This window comes from Manis pentadactyla, chromosome 2 (genome assembly GCF_030020395.1).
Source record: "Manis pentadactyla isolate mManPen7 chromosome 2, mManPen7.hap1, whole genome shotgun sequence".
NCBI classification, from domain to species: domain Eukaryota; kingdom Metazoa; phylum Chordata; class Mammalia; order Pholidota; family Manidae; genus Manis; species Manis pentadactyla.
The window spans coordinates 80,414,718-80,442,601 of NC_080020.1; the positions used below are offsets into that span (position 1 = coordinate 80,414,718).

Here is a 27,884-nt window from a genome sequence, read left to right on the forward strand (position 1 = left end):
ATGGACCACTACAGCCTTGAGATGATTGTAAATGATTGACTCTCTAATTTCCAGCAGGGTGAGACTGTATATTATGGGTAAAGTAGCAACATTTAATGAGTTCCAGGTTGTCTACAGAAACAAGCATGCCAGGATTAAGGGGTTGATTCATATTAAGCAAAGCCGATAAAAATACATGAAACTTTACAACAGAAAAATTTGGAGAGACTCTGATAAATGCAGTAGCTGTGTACCTGACAGAGGTGGTATAGTATAGTGGTTGTGAACATGGATTCCAGAGCCAGACGTGGATTCAAATCCGAGTCCTACCATTTACTAATTATGTAGCTCAGGCAAGTTGCCTAGACTCTTTATACCCTAGTTTCCTCGTATACAAACTGTGTTAAACAGACTATCTCATTCTTTTATCCCTGTGAGGGTCAAATAAGTATCTGTATATATCTGTATATGTATATATCTACCTACCTATCATCTGTCTATCAAAAGAGAGAAGCAAGAGCCTGGAACATATGTAATAAATATTTGTATCATTATTCCAAAGAATGTCTATAACATTTTAAATATTCAAAAACTATAAAGGGTAAATTATTTTTAATTTTATTGTCAAAATTGATACATTGTTTTGAAAAAACAGAAATTGGCCCATAGCAAGTAACACAAACATAAGTCAAAAAAATATTAGATCGAAATAAATTTGAATTCTGGCTTTTAAAAAGGTGTTCTAAAACTGTTTTTACTTATTTTAAACAATCAACAATAAACATTTCATTGAGCATCTATTATTATGCCAAGCACAGTGCTAAATACTTTAAGGAAATATACAAGCAGCACAGCACATGGTCCTTTTTCTTTAATAGTTTATAATCTAGTTATTTGTGACTGTAAAGATACATTTAAAAAAATTCTAGGACCTAATGCCTTTAAGTAAAATCATCTTTGAAAGTATTACTTTGGAGGGTTATACACTTATTTCAATAATTTTGCCATTGCTCAAAACATTTCTTTGCATCTCTTTTCAGATTGCCTTTGGAGTTATACAAATCACTTAAGAAAAGCAGACTCATTGCTTTAGTTTAGAATGCTCCATCTTCCACAAGCACCTTGCTTAGTCACCTGAATTAATCACGAGGTTTGGTGCACAGTGACTTCTGGTTATTTTTAAAACTCGAACTCACCCTAAATGACAAGTTTTGCTATCCCTGATGAACTTCAAAAGAATGTACTGCAGCATTTCTGGACGGCAAGGACAAGGGGCCTTTGTGAGCATCTCTGCCTCGCCAGCACCCAGCTCATGCTTCCCTGCGGCGGAAGTGCAACCCTCATCTCGGGGACTGAGCTGCAGGGCCTGCAGCCTGCTCACTGGAGATGTCAGGGTGGGCTGCGGATAAAGGCAATGCATCCAGATGTGGTTTGTGGGGGATTTCCTTCTGTTCTGTTTCAGTGTTGTCCTTCACTGCTTCTTAGATGTCTGGTTTTGACAGTGAAGGACAGAAAGGTCTGCCTGAAGCCGGCAGCAGATTTTCCCAATACTCCCTTCTAGCCCTGTGTTTTAAAGAGTAGTAAATTAATTAAAAGATTCATATCTATTTTATTAGTCCAATATGTTATATGTATTTATATATGTTAAGTGTGTATAAACACATACATACATATATATATTTGTCAAATTCACATAAGCTTGGAGGATGATCAGGTTAGTGTAAAACTTCAGTTTCAACATATAGACTGGAACTTCAACATACAGACTGAAAAACTATGTCGTATCCATTAATGCCCAGGTCTTTCTCACATTTCTATCCTCGATAACAATCATTGAGTTTCATACCACCTCTTGAAAAAAAAACACTGTCTTCAAATTTTACATGTTTTTGTGAATTACATTAATTCTGAAATTTCTAGCCAAGGTCCTTCTAGTCCTAGTCAATATTTCAATGTAATGACAAATACATAAGATGGTTTTTATTATAATGAGACAAAGTATAATTCTTCAAAAGTAACCAAAACGAAATACAAATTACTTTGTCAGAATTTGTTCTGTTTTTAGACAAAGAAAAAAGAGTACAAAGGTCCTCGGGCACAGGATTTTGTGTTAATATATTTTTATAGTTTTTTCCACTTAACTTACAAAACAATGAATTAGTATTTTTGGATGATGAAAATGTCAGAAATCTGGGGTGTCTACAGTTTTCTGTGTAATCACAAATTTTTACAGACATCAATATGTTTGGGAGTTCAGGATGTAAGAAATATCTGGCTTTATTCTACAGAATAATGTTTTATCTCTAATTGTAATTAATTTTTAAAGATCCCTAGATAATAATTAAAATTAGCCATTTCTCCCTTATTTGAACTATTTTAATCATCACCAAAGTATGCTCTCCTCACTTTTTTAATTATACTTATATTAAGTACTTTTTTCTAAGTATGATACTTAAAAAATCCATCTTCTCAGATAAATACCCATATTCCCTAGAAGAAATGTTTGGATAAATGATTTCTTGCCTACTTTTACAATCTAAATAAATTTATGTTAGGGAAGTTTTTACAGTTCAAAAATGAAGACTGTTCTAAATCCTACTGAAATGAATAAAGAGGTACAAAATGGGTTAAACACATAACAGCACTGAACAGAGAGGAGGAGACAACAGAGATTGTGACTCATTTCTAGAATATGGAAAAGGGATGTCATTGTATAGACAGAGGAGAGAGAGTCAGAGATAGTTCAAAACAGACCACTAATTCAAGGTCCCCACACACAGAAAAATGTCTTCAATTATAAAGTGACTGATGGTAACAAATCATGTTAATTTAGAAACTGGAAGACCTTTGAGAAGGTAAGAGCTTGTCATCCTTCCTTCAACAGTGAAAAAGGAAGTTAATTAGAAGTTCCTAGAAAACCAAATGTTGTACAAAGACAGTCACAGTCCAAGTATGAAGCAAATTAAATTATGATACAAATTTGGACTATGGATGAAACAGAAGAGAAGAGAATCAGTTTGACCTTGATGCTTGGAACATTCTCCTACAAGTGGTGCAAGTTTCTTCTTAAAATAGAATTATTTCTTTTCTCCATTGTTCCATGCTTACCTCTTGGTTCTGCAGTGAATGTTTAGAAAATGATTAGTGTGCTATGGTATGAGGCTGGAAATTTTATTGGTGGCACCAAGATAAGTCAGAGATCAGGTATTAAAGTGAGTCTCAAGATGGACACTCTGTAGAAGTTTCAAGAGCCAGTCAGATGGTTCACCTGAATCTACACTGGAAAATTAGATCACAGGGATCAATGGGCCAGCTACTTTGTGAACAAAGAGAGTGCAGTTAAATTGGGTTCAGACCAAAGTATCAATTTGTCTGCATGGAGGAAGGGTGAAAATTTCCTCTACTCAGTTTTGAACTAAGGGAGAGAGAGTGCCAGCTTGGGAGTATTTAAAATCTGGGGTTACTTAGAATCATGGAGATCAGCCAGCCCCGGAGGATGTGGGTTTTTCTACTAGGGTGTCAGTCAGGTATTAACAATAAATTCCCCTTCTTTCTCTCACTTTGAATCTGAAAAGATCTGAAATCATTGTTAGCAAGATGGGAAGGGAGGGTTGGAAGCATAAGCCAGAGAAGGTCAGGCTGGCCTCCCTAGTTTCCTGCCTATTAAAGGTACTACTGAAAAACAGAAGATTTAAGTTTAACGTGTTCCAAATTTTGATTTTACATGGAACTCAACAGTATTACTTACTGAATTAAGGCTATCTTTCCTAAGTAAAGTGATCATGGGGATTTCTCTTGCCTAAGAGTACCCCAATAATCCCTGGGGCATGTCAGTATTTTCAAACAGAGGAAAGAATCCACCCACTGAGCAGGTTTAAAGAGACAGAGGGAGACAAAAATACAGTTGCTTTCTGATTCTATTTAACGAGTCTGCTTGTTTAATATGCTATTTAATGAGTCTGCTTGTTTAATATGACAATTATAATAATACTATGAATGTTATCTGCTAGTTTTATATTTCTATAATAAATCTAAAGACAAAGCTTGGAGGACTTAATTATCATTACAGAGCAGAACAAAATGATTATAAACCTTGATGGTGTAAAAGTTAAGGGCATAAATTAAAGAAGCCACGAGGGATATAGGAAGGAAAAATAGGGGAATCAGAGGGAGTTAATTCTTATTTTACAGAAAGTATAATGGAAAGATACTACCTTATATTGATGGATGAAGAAATAGGTGTTTAAAATGAAATTCAAACTTATAAAGATAACCTACAGAAGAAATAAAAATGTATAAGTCAAAATTGGTAAAAGGAGAATAGGTAGAAAGGGGAGTATCATGTGATTTAAATACCTCCACTTTCATAAAGGGTTATCAGTAAGTATTGCTTAAAATTGATAAGACAAGCAACAGAAGTACAAGACTTCAAAACACAAATAGAAAACAGGTCATTACCTCTGGGAATGGAACTGGTGTGGGGGGGCAACTTGTACTTTTCATTTTATACACTTTTATACCTTTTGAATTTTTACTGCCATGTGTATGTATAGTGTTCATAACAGTAAACGAGATGAGATTAGAGGAAAATAATAACGTTCATTTAAAATTTCCTACCTGGCTCTAATCCAGGGTTTGGTGTGCATATTGAGACTACTTCCCCATCTACCATGTTTTTCTGAAGCTGGTGGCAAAAAGCCCCTTTCTGGGACCAACTCCTCGGCAATTGCCCTGATGTGATAGGGCTCAAATCCACAGCAACCGCCAATGTACCTGACCCCCAGGTTGTAGGCCTCTCGGGCGTATTTTTGAATATCCCATCTGGTTACAACTCTGGCCTCCAGTCCTGTAACACAATAATGACAGTATTTCTGTTATGGTCCCCATTTTCAAATGTTAGATGCTCTGATGGATTCTTTTAAATAATTATGCTTTCTTCAGATAGCTCATTTAGGTTATTGGATGTTTCTGTCTTATGCAGTCTCACATTGTAAGGCTGTACCACAGTTATTAATTACAGCTGTTTTGCATTTTGTCACGATGAGAAAGCACAAGGACCACCAACCTGAGCCTGAGCATACCAAAGGGATATTCTGGGATATCCACAAAGCCGCCTTTGCCGCAGTCAGGCGTGTGGAACCCCAGGGACTGCACCATCAGATGTGCTTCTAGTCCAGCGGCCCGCAGGCCCTCCTTCATGAGCTTCATTGTCCTCAAGCTGGTTTCTGGCCCAAATCGGCAGTTCACGCCCACAATCGTAGCCCCTATGCAAAGAAATAAAGACCTTTTACATTTTATTTATTCATTTGCTTATTTTACTTTTTGATAGTTGGAAGGTGCCTTGGAAATTAGCTCTCCCACTCCACCTCCCAAGGTAACCGATTCCAGTTAATTCTTTTATTTCTGAATTGCTCTCACAATAGTAAGCAACTTTTGTTAAATTTCACAAAGAATAACTGAATTGTTTATCACGTTATGGTTCCAAATTACCTGCCTTCACCAGCTTAACAGCACAGTCTCCAGGTGTCACATCATGCATGTCTCCCTCTGGGCCTATGCACATGGTAGCTGCCACTGGTTTACCCGATTCTTTCAAGACTTCCACAGCCCACACTGCTTCCTCAGCATGCTCAAAATACTAAGAGAGATTTCACTTTTTCTATTGGTCCAAATATAAAGCAGGTTTTGAGTGATAGAATGCAAATGTTGCAAAAAATTAACCAAGTATGTATAATATGTGGTAAAACTTGCTAAGGAATGTGTCTCTGTCAGACTGACTAAAGGATCACTTTCTGAGTGTTTTAATTTCTTTAGCAATGATAGATTTCATTCAGAGGTCATTGATTCAGTGAGATGATGTTGCTAAAAAAACAAAAAACATACCAAAAACCCACAAAGGTTTTTTAAAATAATTGAGTATTTAAATTCATAATTTTGAAGGAACAAACATTTTACTGGTAAATTTTGGACTCATCTTTTATGGACCTGGGGTAGTCTCTGAAAAAGTGAATATTTTATCATGCTTTATACTTCAAAGTTCTTTTATATTCACTTGTAGTTAGATATTCATAAGTGCTCCATGAAATACAAAGAAATACGATTATTTCCCCAGATGGGAACACTGAGAAACAGAGTAGCAAGGAATAACTACTGAGTTTCTTTGCTGATGGTGGGCAGGGCAGCTTGTGTGATAAACCCATGACCTTTGCAGGGGTACCTGCCAGGAACCGCCTTAAGTGCCACAGTCAAAAAGCTGAACTTAGGTAAGTGGAGAAAAGTCAGCAGAAATCTCCGTTTCTTCCTTCTTAACTTAAAAACAGATTCTGCTGAAGCAATGTGTGAGGAATGACAGAGATGTCAAAAGCAAGGTTCTTAAGACACAAACTTGAGTTCCCATCCAGCTCGGAGAACACATGGGAGAGTTTGTGCTCCTGTTCCCAAATGGGTTAGTCTGGGGACTGAGCCTTGGAAGGGCTGCGAAGCAAGGTGCCCATGCATTCAGTAGAGGGACTGGGGAAATACCAGTTGGGGGGCTCTTGTCCTTGTTGGGGGTAAAGATGTAGGTTGAGAGCTTGACTCCAGGTGACAGCAATTGTGATGGGAAATGTAGAACAAGGGCTTTTTAATTTTTGGAGGTGGAAGGAAGAGAATGTTCTGCGCCTTCATGTCTAATCAGTGACCAATTCTTACTTCAAAATTTCACCCACATGTTTTGGCATGAGTGAAAGCAGAGATGGGAGAGAGCAAAGCATGTTCGGAGGAGGACAGGAAACTACACGGCACCGAGTGTTCCTGGTGGGGCCTGGATCACCTGAGCAGTCACCTACCTCCCTTCCAGCCTCTATCCCCTACACACAGCCTTGCCTCTCCCATCAGCAAGGATGTTCCCTGGATCACCTTCCTCTCACTCCACACTGGAGGGGCCTCTGAGAAACAGCTGCTACAGCCACCGAGAAGAAAACCAAAGGCTATAGTTAGAACTGTCCTGGGTCTGTCCTTAGCCTTCACAGGGAACCAAGTGTACAAATGAGAAGATGTTGGCCTTGACTGTGGTGCACTTACATAAAACTTTGATCCTCTACACGGAGGAAATGAAGGTATAAAGCAGTCCAATAACCTCATGAAAGTTGAAGACCATGCAGTTACATTTGTCAAAATAAAGTTAATCCCTTCTCTATGACACTAGGCATACCTCTGCAATCAAGAAGTCCACCTTTTTCCTGGCAAAAACCTCTAGCTGTAGTTGAAAAAGCTTTTTAATTGGTGCTTCATCCTTGTGGTGTTTGTACATTGATGTCTGGCAGAGCCCCCCTGCTACCAAAGCATCCCCTTCGCCAGCCACTTCTCTGGCAAGGTCACAGGCTGCAGCATTGACATATTTCCACTGAGGTTAGAAAGCAAGAGTTCAGATGGTGAGCTTGGCATTTTAAAGGTAAAATATAATATAAGAAAGGGGGCAATGAGCAAGTAAGGTGAGCACAAGTTGCTGTTTTAAACAGCAATTAGAGAAGACCAGCTGTGTTGGCTACCGTTTGCTTTACTACCAGTGTTTTTACCACTATTGTACTTAATACACTAGATTTTAGTATATGCTTGCTTGTTTGCTTCCCATACTTGACTGTGAGCCACTTCAGAATAGGGTCTAGTCCTTTGTCTCATCTTTGTACTGAGCATAGAGAAAGGACTATAACAGGTATTCAGTAAATGTTGGTTGGTTGAATGACTAAATGTGTATTAACATTTGTGAGTATTAACACCTTCATTTACAGAATATCTCACAATAATTCTACATTCTTCTCACTTTTCTTAACACCCTTCTGTGTTTAAGCATAGTTATCTCCATTTTGCACAGAGCAAACCAATGCTTCATGTAGTTAAGTGTTTTGTACAAAGTCATACAGCCAATAAGTGGGACAATTGCGTATTAAACCCAATTCTTGTCATTCCTAGTTCAGTGCTGTATTTCTAAGACCACCCTGTCACCATATGGGCAAGTCAGAAAAGAAGAATGTGAAAAGGGCATCTATTAAATGTTCTTTCTCTACAAAAAAACAGCACAGGAGGATAACTGTCCTTCTAATTGCCTAGTCTTTACAGTCCTATTCTCTTGTATTTCCCTAGCTAAAAAGACAGAAAAGCACATTTGTATAGAATACATACATTAATAGATATTTTATGTGGAGTTTGTAATAACATGTAAGTAACACATTAGGTCAATTCCATTGCTTCCCATCCAGGGGTTGTTTTTATTATAGATGAAGTCTGACCCCTCCCACCACACGCCCACACGTTACAGCTTACCTTGCTCTCCATATTGTCCTCACTAGCAGAAAAGGTGAAAGTCTGCATGACATTTGATCCTGCTCTCAAGAATTCCATGTGAAGCTGACGAACTACAAAGTAGTTGTTTTTTTAGTTGAAATCAAAAAATAAAAATCACAGGAGCTAGTATTTTCGGCTGCAGTAGCTTTTCGACTCACATCTCTTTCAATCAGACACAATTTAAGACCTAGTACTTATAAAAAATTGCAGATTAAGGGTCAGTAGAATTCAAGGACAGGACATGGCAGAGACCATACCAAACTGGAGCTGTTTAGAGTAGCCTCATATTGTCCTGCTGATGAGCCTCAATGGGCTTGCATAGTCACATGCAGAGGTTAAATTGGTTGGCCAAGGGTCCCTTGGTCTCTTGGTCTAGAGAGAGTTTATTCATCTGCTAGTGACATGAAGGATGTAGTTGGTCTACTTACAGTCAGCACTGGAGAGCACTCTAAGTAGAGTGAGGATATTCTTGTGGTGGACAGAATGTAAATGGGTGGCACCACATGAAACCGATTCCGCAGCAAGCAGCTAGGGAGATGCAGTCAGAGAGCTTTCCCTGGCTATCAGAAAATCCTTCCTCTCTTTTCATCTCCCTTCCACACAATCTTTATCCTTGCTATTTCAGCACTTTCCTTCCTGATTTAGCAAAAATGGTCTTGTAAAATTAAGAACAAGTTCTTCTTGGATGAGATAAAAACTTCCTACTAAGCACCAGAGAAACAAAACTCTGTCTTGCCATGTAACTCTAGTGTGTCTGATGAAACAGTAATAATGGCCACTGGGTACTTATGATATGCTCGGCATTTCATACGGGTTAACTCACGAGTCCTCACGACAAGCCCATGTCATGCGCCTTTGTGACAGATGAAGAAACTGACCCTTGGAGGAGTCAAACCATTTGCCCAAGGCCACACAGTCGGTAAGTGGGAGAACCAAGACAAGATCCCAGGTTTCTGGGATACACTGTGCAGATAGGAATAAAACAGAGTGAATCAAAAGTCCCATTTCCAACTTGCATCCTGTTTCAACCATTTCATTCTTTGGCTTTATTTTCCACTTGAATATAGGACAGCAAACCCAAAAGTGAGTAAGAATAGAATTAAAGTTCCAATGTGATGTACTAACCAATCCCGTCACAGTTTCTACTTCTAACTCTGTTTTTTTTCAGCCAGGAGGATGATGCAAAACTGTATTTATTCATCTTCCATGTCCCCAACAGAACTGGCTGTCTATTGTCTATGCTCTGTTAAGCTGCTGGTTACCATTAATCATCCTTACCAAACACAGTTATAATGTAATATGCAAATTAGCCAGAAGGATGACTGTGAAGCAATAAGAGCTTTACTACTTTATGGAAACTCTTGAATATCTACGAGGTAACTATTCATGGAACCAATATTAAGAGGTATATTTTAGCATCCGTGGATATGAAGATGCATGGTGAGGAGGGGAGGAGAGAGAGGGAAAGGCCATTTTTTTCTATATGCTTCAGCCATGTACTTGTCACTGTCTCTGCATCTTAGCAATTTGGTAAGTGAAGCAGGCCTTATAACACTACCTATTATATAGGTAAAGACCTTCTCCCAGTCATATTTAAGCAAAATGTCACCCTATAAACACTCCTGGGGGATGCTGGCACTGACCTGCATTTGGATGTTCCAGTACCGCTTCTGGAGTCCAGAGCCCAGCTTTCACGTAGCCCCTCTTCTCCAGAGTTATGAGAAAGCTGCCATCTCCAACTACAACCTCCCCACTATCCAGACGTTCCAAAATACCCTGAAGAAAAGGAAGGAAAAAAATCACCTAAGACTTTTTCTTTTTTTCCTAAAAGTATTACTAATTTTAGGAAAGATGGTTCTGTGTTCTTACAGATCCAGTTCTGTTAAAATCGTCAGTGTCTAAGAGTATTTCAGAAAGATTGAATATACTATATTTCTAGAACAATCTGTGTGCTTGTTTTGTGTAAAGTGCTGTGACTGCTTTTTCTCAAATACCGTTTAACTGAGTCAAATTATAGTGAAAGTGCTGATTCCATGATAATTATTTTGTTTTATTTCAACATGTTTGTGGAAGACACTGCTAGTTGCCTAACTAATAAGCATTTTCTCTCTTCTCCTTTGCTAATGTATTTTGTTTGGGGAGACAACATCTCCAACCAAGAAAAAAAAATCATGCTCCCTTGCTGCCAGGGGTGGCCATGTAACACCCAGTGCTGGCCAGTGAGACCCAGGTGGAAGTCCGTTGAACATTCGGAAAGCTTTGCTTTTCTGATAGAGCTGCTCACTCCCTCCCATCTTGGCACCCTTTCTCCTGGCTGACTGGATTGTCAACATAAGCCCTGGATATTGCAGTCATCTCACAGCCACACCTTTGAAAGCAACACATTAAGGCTGATAACAGCAGCTTGGTCTGGTGTCTTAATGACCATCTTTGATTAGCTGCAGCAGCCATGGACTGCTTGACCTTGTTAGGTAAAAAAGAAAAAACAAAAAATTTTTTTTGTGTGTAAACCACTGAACATAATCTTAATGGATACAATGTTTCATCATTATGCCCTACATTTTCCAGCCTGTTCATGTACATATTAGCATTTGGTACTCCCAACAACTCTTTGAGTCAGGCAGGGAAGACAGTTTTTACTCGCATTTTTAAATGAGGAAACAGGTTCAGAGAGGCTGAGTGACTTGCCCAAGATCACAGAGCAAAGTAAGTAAAAAAACAGACTTTAGATCTTCTAAATTCCTAATCTTGTCTCTTTCTGTTTTACCATCTTTCTATTCAGTCCACGCATAACTTGAAAAAGTTTGCATCCAGACCAGTTATCCAAGGCTTACAATTTCCATTAAAACATGCCTCCCCTGAAACCTGCACGGCTCATCCCCTCACATCCTTCAGGGTTTTGGTCCAGCACCACCTTTTCAACGAGGACTTCCCTGATCATCCTATAAAAAACTGCAAACACTTCCCATGGCGATCCCTATGCCTTTTGTACAGAAGGCTCAGTTGAAGATACAATAGACCATTTACTTCCGCCCTGCCTACAGCTGGACACAGAGACATGAATGAAAGTGTGGGGGGAAAGCCTCCAGTTGCTCCTTCTAACCAGTCACATCTGCAATCCAGGGAGGTGCATTAGGAGCTGCTCTGCAGGCTAAGTACCAGGCCACTAAATCCACAACCTCTCTGTTTTCCTATGGAGAAAAGAGAACGGAACACAGCTGTGTTAGCTGTGTTAACCATAAACTCTATTTTGACAGAGAGGCCTCCCGACTCTGGTTATTTGTCTATATTTTATATCTAAAGGTGAATTTTAGCTGAATGTGGAAGAAATGTTAATATTCTCAATTCTCACCTATTTCTCTACTCCCTCTATAAAATGCAATTTGCTCTTTTCATTTGGTACATTTGAAACATATAAAAGGACTTAAGCTTTAAACTTTCATTGAGACCTTCCTACGTGCCAGGTACAGTTCTAGCAAGAGGGATAAACATTGGAATAAGACAGAGTTCCTGCTCTCAAGAAGTTCAAAGTTTAGTCACCTTGTGGAAAGCCAAGGTCAACAATCATCACAATACAATGTAATAAATACTGCAGAGGAATGCAGAAGAATCCGAGATACAGGCACCTGTATAAAAGCTTATCTTGAAAATCAAAAACACTTCCATTCAAAGTCATCCATGTTAACATTCAAACTTAATAGAACACATCAAATTTAATAGTACACATTCCAGAGGGGAAAAACATTGGCATACAACTGGGGTATTACAAGTTAGTATCTTACCTCCTGAATTCGATCCATCACAGGGTTATACCAAGTATATCTATTTAACACATCTCATACATGTCACTCCTATCCTCACTGCTCCTGGATTATTGAAATGGTCTCCAACTCACTCCAGCCCACTCTATTCTCTTTCATCACTGCCAGAACAAAGCCTTGCCTGACCTACTCTTATTTGTGATTACCTCCTCTCCTGTGTCCTGCTTAAGTTCAAACACCCTCTGTTCCTGCATCCGTCACCTAGACTGCAGTATCTGGTTACCTACCTGTCACCTCTGTTTGGCTGTAAGATTCTTGAGGCCCAGGTGACATATCTCACTGGTCTGTATCACTACCACTTGATACAGCATCAAACAAAAAGTAGGCCCTTAATACACTATGCCGAATTAGCAGGAAGACAAGACTGTTTTGAAAATGTCACATGTCTCACATATGCTACGATACAAGCTCTGTCCTGAGGAGTTAAAAAAGGCGGGGGGCACTCTTTAATAAAATTAACTAGGGTTTTGAGAAAATTATAGTGCATAGTTTGTGTCTTTATGATACCAAATAAAGGTAAGACATTTGATCTGTTGTCTGGATGTTTGTCCAACATTTAAAATTTTGCCAGTTTTCTGAGCAGCCATTAGAAAAGAACTAAATTATCAAGATTTAAATTCAGAGCATGCTTCAGCCCTTTCTTCACTGCTATACTTACCACCTCAGTTAATTACTACACCAGTATGATCTAAAGGCAGTGCTTGAGTGACAGAGGACTGTGTAAAATAAAGAGCAATGTAAATTAATTTGCAGTACATTCATATTTTCATTCCATCCTCCTTTTCAGTTTGGCAGTGAACCTGCCTCTGATCTGGTAATGAGCTCTGAGAGGCACTTACTCTCCCCCCTTTTGCAGATAACAGCATCAGGATCTCTGGATTCAAGATGTGGCCACTACTATTCATATACAGAGGAGTAGACCAACTTTACCCTGTGGCAGGAGGCTGCCAGAGATCCAGTCTGCCTAAAGAGGTGAGATTAGCTCCTTCCCACTAACATTTTAACTCCTAGGTACACATTAACATGGATTATATGATAGAACTGGGATAGCGTATTTTTAAAAACTTAAGAAACAACAAGAGCTGTAAATAAAAGTGAAACTTGGTATTACAGAAAGTTTAGAGAAAGAAATCAGCACAATGTTCTTTATCTTTTCATTAAGCTCATTTTCTTCAACGCCCATATTTTACTTTTATAATCAGAAAAACATATCCAAAAACATGTTTTTGTTGTTTTTAAACCCATATTCCACATCTTATGTAACTATTGCCATTACTTTATCCTTCCTTACAGTGTGTATATAAATATTTTCACATAGTTGGGGTCAGTCTGTGATACATCTCCTTTTGTAACTTGAAGCACTTTGCCTTAATAACTTACTAAGTGGATGAACTTTAACACAGGGAATCAACTATTGTAGGCATCTTGTTGTTTCTAACTTTTTAGTATAAGTCAGTTATTTCCTTGTGTATATTGCGCCTTTATTCCTCACCTTCTCTTCTGAATTATGGGGCACAGGTGGCTGTTCTGAGTGGCCTTGGAGACATCTTGCATCCAAGTTTGCGCCCTTCCTAATTTTGTTTTGTCACCCTTTCTTCCCTCCACGTACATAACCCCATAGAAATAGGGAGACAATGCCGACAGCTGGCGAGCGGATCGGGAAAGGGACGGAGAGGAGGAGCCTGGAGATCCAGGCTGCACGGTGGGGCGAGGCGGAGAGCCTCCCGCGCACCCCACCCGGACCCCCACCTTGGGTCTGGAAGCATGAGCGCCCGGGACTCCTTTCAGGCCAGCCTGAGGCCCGCAGGGCCCACTGCCGCCCTTCCCCAAACAGGAGGGAAGCAGCTCTGGGGCGGCTCAGCCTAAGCCCTGCGGGTAGAAAATGTGAGCGCAGCCTCTGCCTCCGAAGCCAGACTTCAAATCGCCGTTGCACCCTGGGTTTAGATGGGTGACCCTGAGCTGCTCAACTGGCTCTCTGAGCCTCAGTCTCCTCACTGTAAAAACGGGATAATAATTGCAAAGACGAAATGATTTGTGTAGAGTTCTCCGCACACTACTGGGCACCGACTCAGGGCTCAATAAATGTCACCCGAGTGTTATCTAATCCTTTCACCAACGCAGTCTCCTCATCCCCGGCAGCTCGCCGTCGGGGAAACCGAGGCCCTGGGCCGTCCAGGTGCCCTGGCGCGGCCGCAGAGCTTAGCCGAGGTGGGATTTGGGGTGGGCGCCCCGCCGCCTGGAGGGCCGAGCGCCTCGCGGGCTCCCGGAAACTCACCTTCCGGGCTCCGGGGCCTCGGGCCGCTGCCATCCCGCCGCGGCTGTGAGGGCGCCGGGTCCGGGGAGCGCGCAGGCCCAGGAGCCCGCCCCTCGCCGGGGGAGGGTCCCATCGCCACCCGCGTCGGCCGTAGGCTGTCGGCCGGCCTCGGAGCAGGTGCCCGCGCCCAGGGCTCGGCCTCGCCATGCTCCGCCCGGGCGCGCAGCGGCTGCGGGGCCTCGCGCTGCCGAGCCTCCCGCCGCGGGGCTGCCTGGGCCGCCCGCGCTCCGGCTTGAGGTGAGTGGGGCCGGGGCTGCGGGTGCGGGGAGCGAGGGCCCGAGGCAGTCTCCGGGTTAGGGGCGCCTCGGACGGAGAAATGGGCATTCGGATGGCTTCATTTATTATACTTTCTTATACATGCACAAATGTACAGAGGGCAACCACCAAAGGGGTCGCACTGCAGAGCCTCTCCTGCCTCACCCCATTCCTCCGTCGTGTTAATAGTGTCTGTTGTATATATCCAGAGACGGTCTATGTGTAAACAAACACAGGTGTGTATATGTTATTTGCCTTACAGCTTCCTTTTTCCAGTATGTCTTGGAGAAACTCACAATCCAGCTAGGAAGGCAGCCGTGCAAAGAAATAAGTTAAACCACTGAGCAATAATGATAATTAGAGAGGCATGTAAACACGGTGAGAGGAAGTTAATGGAAGAAGTACATTTTACTCCCTCTCTCTTCAGCCTGGGCAACACTGAAGGGAAGAAGTGATCCAAGATTTACAGATGCTAAACTTCATGATGATTATGGTTTTTCATGGTATAAAATGAGTGTGAGTGTGCTCTTTAAATAGACTAAGAAAAATATTCTCTAAAGTCTTTGAAAAAAAGAAGTCACCCTTTCAATTAAGCTATGTTTGTTATCTGCACCAGAATTATATAGAATGGTGCACTAGGTGTTAAGTACCAGAGAAGCAAGGGGAAGAAGCACGTTAGTCAGAAAAAATATAGCTACCATACCCTACTAAAGCTACCGTTAAAAAAATTTTTTTTCTTTCAGAGAGGAAAACCCACCCTTGTCAGCAGAAACAAGATGGAAAGACAGAGCAGAAACAGTGATAATTGGAGGTGGCTGTGTTGGTGTGAGTTTGGCTTATCACCTGGCCAAAGCGGGGATGAAAGATGTGGTCCTCCTGGAGAAATCTGAGCTCACTGCTGGATCTACCTGGCACGCAGTAAGAAAAGCACCTCAGCACTGACACATGCACTGAACCATGTACCAGTGCTATCAGCGTCCTTCTCATTCACAGTTCCACACCAGCTCTTTAGAGTGAGCTGGTTCCCAACAGTGTTAGCAAATGCAGTTGTAAGTGTCGCTGGTGTACTTCCAGGGCATAATTAACATCTGAGGTATATCATCATCTCTAACGCGTGCCTTTTGAATTGAAATCCTGGGTCTGCTATTTTCTACCCATGTGACTTTTGGGAAGTTGCTGACGTTTCCATTCCCGGATGTGTAAAATAGGAATATTAATAGTATCTACCTACTCAGGGGGTTGTGATGAAGACTGAGTTAATATATGTAAAGTTGTCAAACATGGTAAATGTTTAGTAGATGTTAGTTTTTGTATCGAAGGACACTGGCTGGGTGATCCTGATTATAGGCCCAAGACCTTTACCTCTTACTCCCTTCACTTGAGTTTAGCGGTCCTTTTATTTTTATTTATGTATGATTTTAATTCTGTGAGACGACAGCTTGGCCTTCATGAGGACTTAACTATGAGGGCTGAGAACATGTGACACAGCTTTCATGTAGTTTTAAATAAAACATACCACCAAGTAAATCTCAAATAGTTAATGATATATATATAATTGTCCTAGAGCTACACAATAATTGGTCTTAAATGGAAAGCTGCTCAGGTAAATGAAGTGACTGACACAGCTCTCATAACTGTTGGTACAGATTTCTTTTGGAGGAAGCTTTGGGCAGTGACCCACCACTGCTCATCTTCCCTTTCCCTTGTTAGATTTCCTCTGCTGAGATAAGGGGGAATACTTCTTTTAGGAGCCATGTGATATCCAGACCTTACCAAGGGATGGGGGTAGGGGGTCATGCACTAAAGGGCTGCCTGCCTCCAACTGAGTTTGGGGGAGATTATGGCCCAGATTTTTGCCCAGGTTCCCAAATGGTCACAGTCAGACCACACCTGCTGGTTGAACAGAGGTTCTTAGAAACACCGCCCCAAGCCCAGCTCCCCTCCTTTCTGTCCTCTCCCTCTTGCCCTGTCATCCATCCATCTGGGAGGCAGCCCACGCACCTGGTCCTCCCTGAGTGTAATTTCTGAGTCTTCATGGGTGCACTTGCCTCTTGTTTCATCAGTTCTCCCTCTGCTTGCTTCCTCCTATCTGCAGGGAGGGGACTGGGAAGCCCCAGCACTCCTGTCTCTTCTCCACTCCCTGAACTAAACTCTCTATGTAGGCTTCATGTTCTCATGTGAGAGAACGCCTTCATTTTTCCTATACCTCTCCTATAACCTCTCCCTAGTGGACATTCAGCCACCCTTTCAACAAATATTTCCTGAGAGTCTACACTGTGTCAGGCCAGCACTATTCCAGGAGGTGAGGACACAGCAGTGAACAAAACAAAGTCCCTGTGCTCCTGGAGCCACAGCATGGTGGGGCAGATGGAGAGCACAGAGGCAATGCCAGAGAAAGTGGTGCCATGAGGAAGAGTGAAGCAGGGCAAAGGGATGAAGAAAGATGGAGGCAGAGGAGTCAAGAGGCTACTTCAGAAAGGTGACACATCAACAGAGTGATTGAGGGGCCATGGGGCTGTCTGGGTAAGAGCATGTAGGAAAGGGAAATTCAGGCAAGTGGACATATCCTGAGAGAGAAGGCTTACACCCTTTTAATATTTTTGGATGGTTAAGAAGGGTGTATACCTTAATATTTTAATTATCTGCTCACTTACATTTGATTGTTTGGATGTGGCCTACATTTTAGAGTAGATTACTGGATTCCATGAATTACTACTTCATAGATGTCCCATGAATATTTTAAAAGTGACATACACTGAACCTAAGTTCTTTTCGGAAAAGTAGGCAAAGATGATAGCTTCTTGGTAAATATTGACTGTGTGAAATAATTTTTTCTAAAGCAAAGAGATACCAGAGTGAGTGGAAAAGGCACTATTCTGCCTTATGCACAAGGTATTATGTCATGGTTTATAAAATGAGGTCAATGCAGTGTGACCTCAAGATGGACTCAGGCATCAGAAGCCAGGTTATTTGGCTCCCTAAGAAAAAAGGGAAAGAAGCTGATTCTAGGACTTTTTTCAAGTTAAGGAGGCTTCACTCTGAGGAGCAATATGAAGAAATCCCACATATTAGAATTTTTAACACAGAACTATTTGGAGCAGATATGAGAATGTGGCAGGTTGGGGAGCCAGATGAAGAGGCAGACCCCAAAAATAAAGGCAGCCTCCTATACTCGAGATGAAACATGTCTGTGGAGTGCAGGAACCGGGTACTCAGGGAGGAAGGCAGAGCTTGCAAAGTGAATGTTAAAAATGGAGTCATAAATCCAAAAATCCTGAGGTTTTGCTATATTTCAATGAGACTGCTTTGTCAGCTCATGACGCTGCTCCTAATACAGAGCATTTCATGTAGGATGGAAGGAAAGGGGAGAGGATGGAGCAAGAAGCAGACTTGGAGCATGGGCCCCAGGAGAGTGCCCCCAGGGATGGTGCCAAGTGGGTGTCTTGGAGACTGAGAACTAAAGATGCAAGACAATCCATTTGGCATGTCAGAAGACGGTATTAGAACTTTCTATTCATTTTAAATCTAAAAATGTAAGACACAAATTCAGTTTTGCTAATAATAGTTCTCACCTTTGATGTGGTGTCTTCATTCTATCATGACATATAGCAGGTCATGCCATAGGTTATCATATAAATTATGAGTAATTTTATAGAAATGGGGCTTTAAATGATATAATTTGTGATTAAAGGAAGACAGAATACCTTGAGATTGTAGTACTACATGGAAGTCTTTTGGTTATCTCATAACAATAATTAAAAGAGTTGTGGAACATCTATATGCAAAAAATGGACCTTTACATACACTCACACTTCATACAAAAATTAACCCAAAATGTATCATAGGTGTAAATGAAAATTCAAAACTATAATAATTTTAGAAGAAACCATAGGATAAAACTTACATATCCTTCAGTTTGATGATGGGTTCTTGGAAGTATTAGCACACAAGGAAAAATCGATAAACTGGATTTTATCAAAACAAAAGACTTTTGCTGTGCCAAAGACATGGTTTAGGGAATAAAAGGACAAACAAGCTGTAGAATGGGAGAAAATATTTGCAAATTATGTATCTGAGAGCTTGTACTGAGAAAATTATATAAAGAATGCTCAAAACTTAACCATAAGAAAACAAACAATCCAAATGAAAAGTGGGCAAAAAACATGAACAGATGCTTCATTAAATAGGAAATAAAAATGGTAAATAATCACGTGGAAAGATGTTTAACATCATTAACCATTAAGGAAATGGGACTTTGAACTACCAGGAGATACCACAATAAACCTATCATAATAGCTAAAATGCAAAATACTGCCAATGTGAAGTGCTAACAAAGATACAGAGCAATGGGAACTCTTACAATGCAAGTGAGAATGCAAATTGACACAGCCATTCTGCCATCATTTTGGTAGTTTCTTATACAATTAAATGTACATACAATATATGACTAAGCAATTCCACTCTTAGGTATCCACTTGAGAGAAATAACTTATATTTACATAAAACCTGTTTGTGACTGTTTTAACAACTCTATACATAGTAGCTAAAAAATAGAAACTCAAATCTTTCTGAAATAGTGAATGGACAAATTGTAATATCTCTATACAATAGAACACTAAGCAATAAAAAGGAACAAACTTTTGATACATGCAGTAACTTGGATGAATCTTAGAAGCATTGTGTTGAAAGAAGCCAGTCCCATTTATACAATATTCTCAAAAAGACAAAACTGTAAAGATCAGATCAATGGTCACCAAGGGTTATGAGGTGGGTAAGGGGTGAATATTAAGGGATAATGGGAATTTCTTTGAGTGATGGAACTGTTCTATGTCTAGTTTATAGAGGTGGTTTTACTGTATGATAATGTAAAATAGCACTAAAAAATAATAGCATTGAAGAGCTGAAAACTACTAAATAAGCAAATGTATGTAAAGTTCATGTGTTTCTACTTTAATTGCCCAACACTGGGATTTCATGATAGTAGACCAAAAACAATATTGTTCATCCTTTTTCTGATAAATAATACACACTTTTAATTTCACAATTTCATTTAAATTGAAGTTAAATTACATACAGAATAGGTTGCCAGATTTAGCAAATAAAGGAACCCAGTGAAATTTCCATTTCAAATAAACAATCATTTTTTAATACAGTCTGACCCCCACCCCCAGTCAAAACTTCATGTATATCTTTTAACTTGCCAAAAACTTAACTATCAATAGCCCATGTTGACCAGAAGCCTCCACACTAACATAATCAACACATATTTTTGTAATTATATTGTATACTATACTCTTACAACAAAGCTAGAAAAATGTATTTTCTAATTATCACGTATCTCTGAAAGAAATTCCAATATGTCTTTTGAAAAAGATCCACATATACATGGACTCATGCAGTTCAAACCTGTGTTGTTCAAGGGTCAACTGTAAAATATGTCCCAAATATTGAATGGGATATGCTTGTATTAAAAAAAAAACTTACCTAAAGTTCAATTTAACTGGTTATCCTATTTTATCTGGTAATCCTGGTACAGAAAAATGCACAGATCCTAAATCTATATACAGTTGAATAAACTTCAGTAAATGTTAATACCTGTTAAAACCAACAGCCTACCAAGAATCAGAATATTTCCCTTATCCCAGATTCCCTTCTATCCTCTTTCAGCCACTCTTCACTCTCTCCATAGGCAACCACTGTTTTCTTTTGATTAGTTTTGCCAGTTCCTAAACTTCATATAAATAGAATTGTACTCTTTTGTGTTCTGGCTTCTTTGACTTAACATGTTTTTGAAATTCATTCATGTTGTGAGTCAATAGTTCATTCTGTTTTATTGCTAAATCATATTCCATTGTAAAACATACCACAACTTTTAAATCCATTCTCCTGTTGATGGACACATGGCTTGGTTCCTGTTCAGGACTAAGAGTGAATAAAGTTGTGAACATCCATGTAAAAAAAAAGTTGTGAAACAAAGGTTTCATTTACAAAAGACCAAGTGTCCCAAACCTGGTGACCTTTGTAGTGATGCAAATGGTGGCCAGTCATTTCTACATAGTAGACACATATAGAAAAAATGAATACAGTCCTTTCAAAATATATTTTTCAACACTTTTTGAAATTTGTATTATTTCAAAAAAATGAATATTATCCTTTCAAAGTAAAGATGATGTGACAGTAAAAAATAGCTGCTTTTTTACAAAATAGTCCTGTTGGGAAGAGAGCATTTTGAAAAGGGATGGCTGGAAATGTTGGTGTCATTATTAGGTTTTTCTGGCCAAAATGATATATATCACTTAGAGAAATTCATATATGCAAGAGAAAATTTTTTTAACCCACCTACATTTTTTTCCACATGAGGAGTTTCCATGGGATATATACCAGTTTACTTAAAATATAAAAATGCAGTACCTTCCAAGTACCTTGTAACAATAACTGATGGGCAAGAGAACATGAAATATTAATAGTGAAATTTCAACAGAAACCTCTGTGTAGGAGGTGCTGGGATGGAGGTGGTGATGCCGAGATGCAGGATACAGCCAGGAGAGTGCCTTTCTCCCACTTAGATCTTTGTCTAAGGTGGCTGCTTCTGCTGTCACAGCCATTCAAAGCAGTCTCAGAATAAAAGAAACCTAGAATCAGGCCTTCCAATTGCTGCTTTAATTCAATATTTGTATTTTAGTAATAAAGTATATTAATCACATATCCCTTACTGAAATATTAATAAATAAGCTTAATATTCAAAAGCTTTTCTACACAGTAAATAAATTTTTTAAATTTGGAAGCTTTTCAACACAATCAGTAAAATGAAAATTATTTAAACTATTTAATGCATTTTGAGTTGTTTTTGTGTATTTTATGATCTCCTTTAGCATTAGCATTGCATATTTATATATATATATATCATGTGAAAATAAAGAAATATACAGGTTTATGGGATAGTTCAAACTTTTTTTCTGGTTGTGACCACACAGAGCCACTGGGGTGAAGGATGACTTGAGGTCACTTACTGGGCTTCTTGAGGCTATAGAAGCTCATGAAAGAGGAGGAAGGATTACTAAAGAGATAGGGAGAGCATCACTAGTGTTCGTAGATGATTTTCTACTCCATTCCTTTCATACTTATTGTTGGTCTACTGTAAGCAAGAGCTTTCCCTTCTCCTTACTTATTTATTTATGTCAACAAGGGTTCATAAATGCTTATTTTGTTGAAAGCATTTTAATTCTTAATGATTACTCATGTCTGTGTTTCATCTACCCCTTTTATCTTCTCTATCAACCATCATCATTTTCTTCCTTCAGTCAAAGACAAGTCCCTTCCTTGTCCCCCTTGAAGATTTCTGTGACCTAGCATCTTCTCTTCTTTTACTTCTCTTAGTTGTTAGGTCATATGTTAGGTCATAAACATGTTCTTGATTTCATTGTTTCATGTATGAAAGTTTCATGACCTCAATCAGACTGTGAAATCTGAAAGTGAGGGTATATGATTTGTTCAGTAGGAATAGATATGCTATTTCAGTAAAGGTGACTAACTTGTCCTTGACCAGGAATTTCTAGAGGAGTTTGTTTCCTAAACAAAGTACACTGAGCTAAAATCTTGAATAATGATTTTATAGAAATGAACCCATGTGAGTTTTATAGGTGAAGAATCATTAACTTATAATTCTATGAAAATAGCTTATTGGGGTGAAGAAGAGGATTGATATACTATAGATATAACTTTCTGGTGTTCTGGCTTAACCCAGGCTAAGCTTGGAGAATCTTGAGGAATGAATGGTGAACAGAACCCTAGGCCAGTACTCATGAATAACAATCTTCTCAACTGACAGGAGACACATGGAAAACAAAACTGAGTTCTCTAGCAGATGTCCGAAGGCCAGGGATTCTTTATTATTGGACTAGAAAAGTTCATATGCACGCTAGATAACAAGCATCTAAAGGAGAATGGGCTGTTTGAAAGCAAAAGCGCCCAACTTACAGTTCCATCAGGATGGGCTTGTGCTATGAGAAAACCTGAAAGCTGGGCCAGGGTTTTACTTAAAAACAATAAACAAAAAAACAAAACCCAGATGTGCCTATGTCCAAATGCTTCCATAAAGAATGATTGATGAACTTTAAGTGGGGTGGTTTTGAGTTTAGGAGAACCAAATGCCTCCCATCACCAGAGAAGAACCTTACAACTACCCCTGAACAGATTTTATTTTGAACAGATTGCATTCTGATGAGCTTTCCAGGATAAATTAGTGGCAAAATGGGGCCCCCAGACACTTAATTGAGAGAATCTGCTTCATATAATTGCTTAGAATTTTTTGTCTGGATACTGCACTGCATCTGCCAGAGTTGATAAAAGGGATTTTGGCATGCTACAATGTAGATATTTTTTTCCGGACAGTAATTAAAAAGTATTTATACCACAACTATTTGTGGGATACAATCCTGCTCATCAAACAGGTTAAACTTTGACAAATCTCTGCTCACCAGTACCCAGACTCTAATTCTCAGAAATTCTCCAATTCTTAAAGTTTGGAAATTTCAGGAAAGGGAACAGGAGGCTGCTCCATTTAAGAGAATGGTAGGGATTGGATCCAGGAAAATTCTTTGCTAGTCCATGGTCCTTCTCCCTTACGGAACACACATGGTTGGCTGGTTTGAGTCCATGTTGTGTTCCAACTCCCCACACTCTTCCCACTAGCATATATTCCTAAAATTCTCATCTAAATCATCCCATTTTAGAACCTACAAACAATCTTTTCCCTAGTAACTGTTAGGGACTTAATGTATACATTCGTTGGCTGGCTCTCACGTTATTTCAGTAGGTCAAAGAGAATCTTACAACTGCCACGAGCGTTATTCTCGGGTGTGCTCAAACTGATTTTGCTGTGTTCTCCTCCTGAAAGACTGGCTGGTGCCGCTCAGTTTCTTTTCAGCAGTAATTATTGCTTAATAGATACACTATCAACATTTTGAGAACGTTAATTTATTTTTCAGTATTTCCTTTCCTTCCCACTTTCAAGGCAGGTTTAACAACGTACTTTCATCCTGGAATAAACTTGAAGAAAATACATTATGATAGCATCAAACTTTATGAGAAGTTGGAAGAAGAAACTGGACAGGTAATTGTGTTTAACTTATCTTTGAGGTTAGTTTCTCAGAAATACGTGAGATTTCTGGAGGATTTTGACATATCATCATGTATCGCTGTGTGTAGCAGCAATGGCATGTGAAATGTTTAAGTAGTAGAGAAATCTGATGAGAGTTTAAGGTAAGAATCTCTAGAGTTTGTTTTCCAATCAATTTAATTTCTTGAAGTATATTACCTGGGAAATTAACCACTCTTCTTGATTTTTTTAAATGAAGAAAGAATAAAAAGAAGCTTTCAAAAACATTATTGGTCAGTCATTGTATCTAGAAACTAAAAAATCAGAGTCTTGTCGCAGCTGGATTGCAAAGGATCTGAGAACAGAGCCTGCCAGCTTATCACATCACTTTGAAAAAGTACTTCATGAAAAGCTCTCACTTTTATTTTTATTTCTTCTTATATTTATTAGTACTCTCAAAATAAAGTGGCAGGCAAAGACCATCCGTAGGCTAAGACTAAAGTTTACTTAAATTGTTCATGCTGTTCCTCTTGCCTAGACGCATCCAAGGGCTTCCCACAGTCTACAGGCCAAAGGCCAAAGGAGGAGGGCCTTCATCAGCTGAGCACTGCCACTTTCTCTTGCCACTCTTTGCTATGCTCATGGGCTTCAACTATTCTTAATCACATATAATTCTGGAATGTGCTGGACTCTCTGCCTGAGACAAAATTCCCTCTGGCCCCCCGCTTCAGCACCCACCTTCCACCCTTCCCTGCAGGTCACACACTTTGAGAAGCCATCTTTGATTTTCCCTACCCACCAGTCAGGCTGAGCTCAGGGCACATCTCTTGGTTCTAAGAAAATTTGTGCACATAGTTCTGTCTTTCACTGCAGAGTAAATCTCTTTTCTTGTTCATCTGCATTTTCACTGTGCTGGAGGCGAACCGTGTTTGGGGGCCAACTAATGATTTATGTATGTGTTTTTATTGGCATTATTGTCACAGGTAGTGGGATTCCACCAGCCAGGGAGTATCAGGATTGCTACAACTCCTGTAAGAGTAGACGAATTTAAATACCAAATGACTCGGACTGGCTGGCACGCAACGGAACAGTATATTATTGAACCCAAAAAAATTCAAGAGATATTCCCTTTACTCAACATGAATAAGGTATTTGTCTTAAGTCATTTGTTGACTTGAGTTAAGAGTGGAAAAAGTTATTTTAAGAAGTCAATTAAACATAGAAAAATTTTATACACACATTTTAACAGTAAAGTCAGATGGTTAATGCTGGAATTTTGGTATATTACAGGGTGGGCTATTAAGTATGCTAAATGAAATATGAAAAAATAATAAAAATCTTATTAGTTTTCTACCTTTGCCAACTAAGGAAATATTTCCAACACCTTCTTATAACTGAGTCCCCCAGGTCTAGGGGTTTCTGTACATAAACCTTCTGTTAGAGAACTGTAGAGAAAGTAATAATCTGGTATGATAAATATGTGTGTAAAAATACTGTTAGTAAAATTTTTTACAAATTCAAATTCAGAAGTTCTGTGTATGTTGCTACACAAATATCCCTGAGCCCATAGCTGTACTTCTCTGACAAGCTCTATACCAGGTAGTGATACGGTTTTAACCAAATTTGGCTGAGAGAATCTACTTGGGGATTTAATGTCTTTTTTTTTGCTAGGTGATAATCCCATTTGAATAAAAATAGTGACTAACACTACACACGTTAGGTAACAAGTGCTTTGCTAAGCCCTTTATATGCATAATTCCACTGAATCCTCACACTAATATTATATACATTAATATTAAACAGGGAACTGCAGCATAATGTTCCATAGTGGGTCCAAGCTCAGCCAGCTAGAAAGAGCTGGAGCAGGGATTTGAAGCCAGGCTCTCTCACTCTTTTGTACCTGCTTCCTGAGTGTACCAGGTGGGGCTGTCCAGGGGAGCAGAGGCTTATGTTTCTACCTAATGACTTCTGCAGTATCTTCAAACCCCAGGGGTTTGTATCATTGATCTGGGTGCTGGGGTGGTTTGCCTTTGAGAGTCTCTACAGGCTGCTGGCCCTCCCTGGTCTGTAGTTTTGTGCGATGACAGTGTGGTGGCAGATTGGTGTTGCACTGCATTGTTTGTATTGAAATTCCATCACTGCTACTAGTAAGGATATGTTTTATAGCTGTTTATATGTCACTCTTGGGATGCTTTGTTGGAAGTCCTCATCATCATGGATTTTTCTCAAGGCAACAGGCAATAGGAATATGTGAGCAGAGTGTTCTTTGGGTCTGGGGCAGGATGCCAAATCAATTAGATTTGGAATGCCAAATCAATGTGATGTTTGGAAGTCTACAGTAATATGAATTCCATTGAAATAAAAAATCTCCTGCACTAAACGTGTAACAAGAGATGCGATTAGTATCTAAAAATTTCCCACAAACTATACATATACACAGTGGAATATTGCTCAGCCATAAGAAAAAAACAGATCCTACCATTTGCAACAACATGGATGGAGCTAGAGGGTATTATGCTCAGTGAACTAAGCCAGGCAGAGAAAGACAAGTACCAAATGATTTCACTCATATGTGGAGTATAAGAACAAAGGAAAACTGAAGGAACAAAACAGCAGCAGAATCACAGAACCCAAGAATGGAATAACAGTTACCAAAGGGAAAGGGACTGGGGAGGATGGGTGGGAAGGGAGGGATAAGGGCGGGGAAAAAGAAAGGGGGCATTACGATTAGCATGTATATTGTGTGTGGGGGGCATGGGGAGGGCTGTGCAACACAGAGAAGACAAGTAGTGATTTTACAGCATCTTACTATGCTAATGGACAGTGACTGTGAAGGGGTATGTGGGGGGGACTTGGTGAAGGGGGGAGCCTAGTAAACATAATGTTCTTCATGTAATTGCAGATTAATGATACAAAAAAAAATTTCCCACAAACTAAACCTGTACAAGATGGCTTCACTGGTAAATTCTACCAGACATTTAAAGAAGAGTTACTGCTAATCCTCCACAAACTCTTCCAAAAATGGAAGAGAAGTGAACACTTCTCAATGATGCCAGTATTACCCTGATACCAAATCAGACAAAGTCATCACAAGGAAAAAAAGGCTGGTGTCCTTTATGAGGGTTGATGCAAAAATCCTTAACAAAATACTAGCAAACTGAATTCAGCAACATACAGAAAGGATGATGTATTATGTCCAACTGGAATTTATCCCAGGAATGTGGGGTTGATTTAACATCTGAAAATCAACCAATGTAATGTACTGCATTAACAGAATAAAGAACAAAAAACACATGATCATCTCAATAGATAGAGAAAAAACACTTGACAAAAGCACCTTGCACATATTTGGTGCTCAATATATTTTTGTTGAATGGATGAGACCTAACTATAGTAATTCTCAGTGTCTACTCTATCATTTTGTTTCATCTGAGTTTCATTCTTCTGTGTTTCCCCAACAGTACAGAGCCTGAAGCCCTAGCATAAAGTAGATATTCAATAATTAGCTGTTGAATGGCTGAAGCAAGTATACACTTTCTTGACAACAATCTGTATTTAATATGTGAACTTATTAAATAATTAAATAGAAATAATCAATCAGTTAGTATTAGATTTGACTGCAAATGTTCAAAACCAAAATATTAATGTTTAAACAAGATAGAAGTTTATTTATCTTTCATTTTGGCAGCCCAGGATTTGAACAGTGGCTCTTTTCCATGAAGACTTCAGGGAACCAGTCACCTTTGAGATCATTGCTCTGTCATTTCTAAGGTGTAACTATTGTATTCTTATTCCACTAGGCAGCTAGGGCTCCAGCCATCATGTCTGCACTTCAGACAGCAGGCTGGAGGAAGGGACACGGAAGAAGGGACAAAGGGCATATGCCAGTTTTTTTTAATGGTTCATGGACACTGCCACGTGACACTTTCATTTGCATTTCATTAACCCAAACTTAGTAATAGTTCTACTTTTTAGATGAATCTAATAGCTGCCAACTATTGGAGATTCATTGTTCTTAGTGGCCATGTATCTAAATAAACATTCGATTTCCATTGCTGTCAGACTGAGTAGGGGAGGGAGAATGGATATTGGAGAT

General features: G+C 39.4%; 2 protein-coding genes across 2 annotated transcripts in view; one reads left to right on the forward strand and one right to left on the reverse strand.

Annotated features, from left to right (window-relative positions):
- Positions 1–576: 576 nt before the first annotated feature.
- On the reverse strand, positions 577–14,663 carry LOC118926785 (S-methylmethionine--homocysteine S-methyltransferase BHMT2). Its single transcript, XM_036914145.2, has 8 exons — positions 14,398–14,663; positions 9,945–10,077; positions 8,281–8,372; positions 7,172–7,363; positions 5,470–5,617; positions 5,061–5,243; positions 4,597–4,825; positions 577–1,542 (listed from the first exon to the last, which is right to left on the reverse strand). The coding sequence occupies exons 1-8, from the start codon at positions 14,581–14,583 to the stop codon at positions 1,461–1,463; spliced, it is 1,245 nt and encodes a 414-aa protein (XP_036770040.2). The 5' UTR covers positions 14,584–14,663; the 3' UTR covers positions 577–1,460.
- Positions 14,664–15,434: 771 nt separating this feature from the next.
- DMGDH (dimethylglycine dehydrogenase) overlaps positions 15,435–27,884 on the forward strand; it is an 84,739-nt gene continuing 72,289 nt past the window's right edge. Inside the window, exons 1-3 of the mRNA XM_036914143.2 lie at positions 15,435–15,609; positions 23,705–23,803; positions 24,772–24,936. Coding sequence (XP_036770038.2) covers positions 15,550–15,609; positions 23,705–23,803; positions 24,772–24,936 — 324 coding nt within the window. The 5' untranslated portion in view covers positions 15,435–15,549. The remainder of the gene's footprint in view (positions 15,610–23,704; positions 23,804–24,771; positions 24,937–27,884) is intronic.

What these genes read in the sequence shown, in the direction of transcription:
- LOC118926785 (XM_036914145.2), bottom strand. Translation starts at nt 14,583, where the DNA reads ATGGCGAGGCCGAGCCCTGGGCGCGGGCACCTGCTCCGAGGCCGGCCG. An exon ending in GAGGCCCCGGAGCCCGGAAG is followed by an intron (nt 10,078 to 14,397) that starts GTGAGTTTCCGG and finishes CCTTTTCTTCAG; the next exon opens with GGTATTTTGGAACGTCTGGA. An exon ending in AAACCCTGGATTAGAGCCAG is followed by an intron (nt 1,543 to 4,596) that starts GTAGGAAATTTT and finishes TTTAAAACACAG; the next exon opens with GGCTAGAAGGGAGTATTGGG.